Source organism: Grammomys surdaster, unplaced genomic scaffold (genome assembly GCF_004785775.1).
Source record: "Grammomys surdaster isolate TR1022 unplaced genomic scaffold, NIH_TR_1.0 254, whole genome shotgun sequence".
NCBI classification, from domain to species: domain Eukaryota; kingdom Metazoa; phylum Chordata; class Mammalia; order Rodentia; family Muridae; genus Grammomys; species Grammomys surdaster.
The window spans coordinates 734041-738027 of NW_021604695.1; the positions used below are offsets into that span (position 1 = coordinate 734041).

General features: G+C 46.0%; 1 protein-coding gene across 1 annotated transcript in view; it reads left to right on the forward strand.

Moving 5' to 3' along the window:
* The window catches only part of Nfs1 (NFS1 cysteine desulfurase), a 21461-nt gene that overhangs the window by 14327 nt on the left and 3147 nt on the right, over positions 1-3987 (forward strand). Inside the window, exons 8-11 of the mRNA XM_028775314.1 lie at positions 1290-1447; positions 2317-2422; positions 2957-3038; positions 3729-3812. Coding sequence (XP_028631147.1) covers positions 1290-1447; positions 2317-2422; positions 2957-3038; positions 3729-3812 — 430 coding nt within the window. The remainder of the gene's footprint in view (positions 1-1289; positions 1448-2316; positions 2423-2956; positions 3039-3728; positions 3813-3987) is intronic.

The window sequence follows — 3987 nt, forward strand, 5'->3', positions numbered from 1 at the left end:
CAAGAAATAAATTTACTCTTGATCACTTACTGAGTTCTAGGTCTCCCTAGAATATGGGAGACACTAAAAAGAAAGCTGAAACAAAGGAGAAGTACAGTATAGAGTTGGTGAGGCTCCTTCCTTCCCCCTCTCTCTCTTTAGGATTTTGTACTTTACCCAAGGCTGGCTTCCTTCCCCAGTGCTGTATTGTGGGCATGGGCCACCAAGCCTGACTCACCATCTCCTAGCTCTGTATTTTAGAGTTTTTATAATGACAGCAAAAAGAGCGTCAGTCTCTTCTATAGTTGCTTGGTATTTCATTGTAGGGACATTCCATAGTACATTTGACGTTCTCCCAATGGTTGCCACCCTACCCACGTTGTTTCAATCTTTCTTTAAGATTTACTTATTTTAGGTGTATGAGTGTCTTGCCTGCATGCATCTAATGTACTGTTTGAGTGCAGTGTCCATGAAGACCAGAAGATGGCACTGGATCCCCTGGAATTATAGCTGTGTGAGCTGCACATGGGTTCTGGGAACCGAACCTGGGTCCTCTGCAAGAGCAGGAAACCATTGAGCTATCTCTATAGCCCCTAGTGGGTTTTTTTCCTCCTCCTCTTCCCCTTCCTCCTCCTCCTCTTCTTCCTCTTCCTCCTCCTTTTCTTCCTCCTCCTCCTGTTCCTGTTCCTCCTCTTCCTCCTCCCCTTCTTCCTCTTCTTTCTCTTCCCCTTCCTCTTCTTTCTTCTTCTTCTTTTTTATTTATTTTTTTATTTTTTTGAACCTTATTTTTTATTCTTGGGGAGTTTTGTGATTATTTTTATTGTGTGGAGTTTTATGAAAGTAAGTACAGATCTCTGCAAATACTCCAAGAGCAAAGGGTGCTGGGTCTCCTGAGCTGTAGTACCAGGCTGTTGTGAGCTCTGTGATGTGAATACTGGAACCACACACAGATCCTCTGTAAGAGCAACATATACTTGTTACCACTGGCATCTCCAGCTGGTCTCTGATCATTGTGCTCTTAAGAATAGCCCTCTATTGACTGCTGTCATTTCATCGTGCAGAGAGACCTGCTTGAAATCATTTTGGTCAATAATATATGTTATACTTGCTGTAACATAATTATGCTGAGTACTTTTGCTACAAATTATGCTTTTTCCATTTCTCCTTTTCCTTCCATTTTTTTTTAATTTAGAAAAAGTTAACTATAGACCTAGAAATATCTTAATTTTTAATTTTTTTTAAGTAAGTAATATTTTGTTTCCTCTCTGTTTCTCTCTTTTTTTTTTTCCTAACAACTTTTCTTTCCCAAGGGGTCGGTGCTATCTACATCCGCCGTAGGCCCCGGGTACGTGTGGAGGCCCTACAGAGTGGAGGCGGGCAGGAGCGGGGAATGCGGTCTGGGACAGTGCCCACACCCTTGGTGGTGGGCCTGGGAGCTGCATGTGAATTGGCACAACAAGAGATGGAGGTAAATATTGGGGACAGCAGTATCCTGCCCCCCCCAACTCCCTGGCACTCCCCTCAAGCAAGGTCCCCATTTAGTGACGTATCAGCGTCAATGAGTCTGGTCTCTGATGGAAGAGGAAGTCTAAGGAAATCCTGCCTTTGATCAGCTGACATCCCATGCTTGTGATTCTAGTTGCCTGGGAGGCTACGGCAGAACAATTTTCAGTTCAAGGCCATCCTGGGCTACATAGCAAGACTCTGGATCAAAATAAAAAGTAGAGGGCTGGATCAGTAGTAGAGTACTTGCCTAGGATGTGCAAGACCTTGCTTTCAGTCCCTTGTAAATAAATATAAAATGTACATGCATACATACATACAAAATTAAATGAAAGCCTGCTTTGTCAAGGAACTGCAGCACCTTGTTCTGAAAGAGGTGATTCAAAACCCATTCATGCTGGGTGGTGGTGGCGCACGCCTTTAATCCCAGCACTTGGGAGGCAGAGGCAGGTGGATTTCTGAGTTCAAGAGTTCGAGGCTAGCCTGGTCTACAGAGTGAGTTCCAGGACAGCTAGGGCTACACAGAGAAACCCTGTCTCGAAAAAGCCAAAAAAAAAAAAAAACAACAAAAAAAAAACCCATTCATACCCTGCTTGTAGTCACCAGTCCATTTTTCTGTAGGTTGTTGGCACCCTGTGTTCAGCACCTGTGTACCTTTTATACACCAGACACCGTGCACAGTGCTGGAGACAGAGTGGTCTCCACACAGAGCAGGTCAACAGAAGGGCCTCTGTGATACACAGTCACTCCTGCGTAGGGAAGAAGGGCTTCTGGAGTCCGTTTACTGAGCTGATTGGTGGTCACTGTACTCGTTCTCCCCTGCCTCCTTCTCAGTACGACCATAAGCGAATCTCAAAGTTGGCCGAGCGACTGATACAGAAGATAATGAAGAACCTTCCAGATGTGGTGATGAACGGGGACCCGAAACAGCACTACCCTGGTATGGCTCGCCCATTCAGTCTTCTTCGGCTTTGCTTTCTGCTTTTTAAATTTTATTTATTTATTTATTTATTTTGGTTTTGTGAGACAGGGTTTCTCTGTGTAGCCATGGCTGTCCTGGAACTCACTCTGTAGACCAGGTTGTCCTTGAATGCAGAGAATGTCCACCTGCCTCTGCCTCCTGAGTGCTAGGATTAGAGGCATGCATCACAGTGCCCAGTTCCGTTTTTCTTTGTTATGTGAGGCTGGAGTATGCCCTCCATGACTCCATGATCCACTTGTGGAGTGACTTCTCTCTTCCCGCTCTCCCCTAGGTTTCAGAGATAGAATCCAGGTCACCAGGCTCTTGCAGCAAGGGCTTTACCTGCAGAACCTAGGGTTTTTGTTTTTTTGTTTTGTTTTTGTTTTTTGTTTGTTTGTTTGTTTTGGCTGTCCTTGTCTCCTTCATGGTAGGCACTCTGTACCTGAGCTCTCAGTCTCCATTCTGGCAGACGTTGAGGCCCAGAGCACTGTCATTGTGTGTTCTCTTCTTCAGGCTGTATCAACCTCTCCTTTGCATATGTGGAAGGGGAGAGCCTGCTGATGGCACTCAAGGATGTTGCCTTGTCCTCAGGGAGGTGAGTTAGACGGCGTAGACAGGCATTTGTGGCAGCACCGCTAGCTTGCCTGTCAGGTACCCTGTGTGTCACTGAGCTTCCTGGTGTGGCTAAGACAAGAGCTCTTGATCACGGCTAAGCTCAGACTTTAGGTGATGGCCATGGGCTGATGCTACCATTCTAGCAGCTTCCCTTTAGAGAGAAACTGGTGACTTTTTTGTTTTGGGACAAGATCTCTCTATGTAGCTCTGGCCATCCTGAAATTCTCTGTATAGACCAAGTGTTGGCATAGTAACAGAGATCCTCCTGCCTCTGCCTCCTAAGTGCTGGGATTAAAGGTGTTCACTACTATGCTTGAGTGAAGATGTCTTTTGCAGGGTTGAGCTAACAGTTTTGATGTAAGCCACCAAGGGTTTGTCTGTCCTCAGGCTTACATACTGTATTTTCTGCCCTGGCTACAGAAGTTTCTCTGGCTGTTTTGTCAGGTCCAGTGTGTGGGCTGTCATACTCTTTCACTCGTTGACAGTGTCCTTAGTCCAGGAAGTTATCTATAGGGACCAGAGAAGCTTGGTTTACATCCCAGGATGTACAGGGCATCATCAGGCCCGATGACATTTCCAGGCTGTTTCTTCTGTCCCTTTGGTGTGATTTCAGGGAAGCATGACCCTTGGTGTGTCCTGTGGACTAAAAGCATCATGTCTCCATCCTTAGTGCCTGCACTTCCGCATCATTGGAGCCCTCTTATGTCCTCAGAGCAATCGGTACAGATGAAGATTTAGCACACTCCTCTATCAGGTCTGTGAGTTCAGCTGCACAGAGAGAGAGAGAGAGAGAGAGAGAGAGAGAGAGAGAGAGAGAGAGAGAGAGAGAGAGAGAGAGACAGAAGAGGGGGCAAACAGCCCCTTTTATAGTGAGTCAGGTATATCTGGCTGTTGCCAGGTAACTGTGGGGCGGAGCTTAGACAAAATGC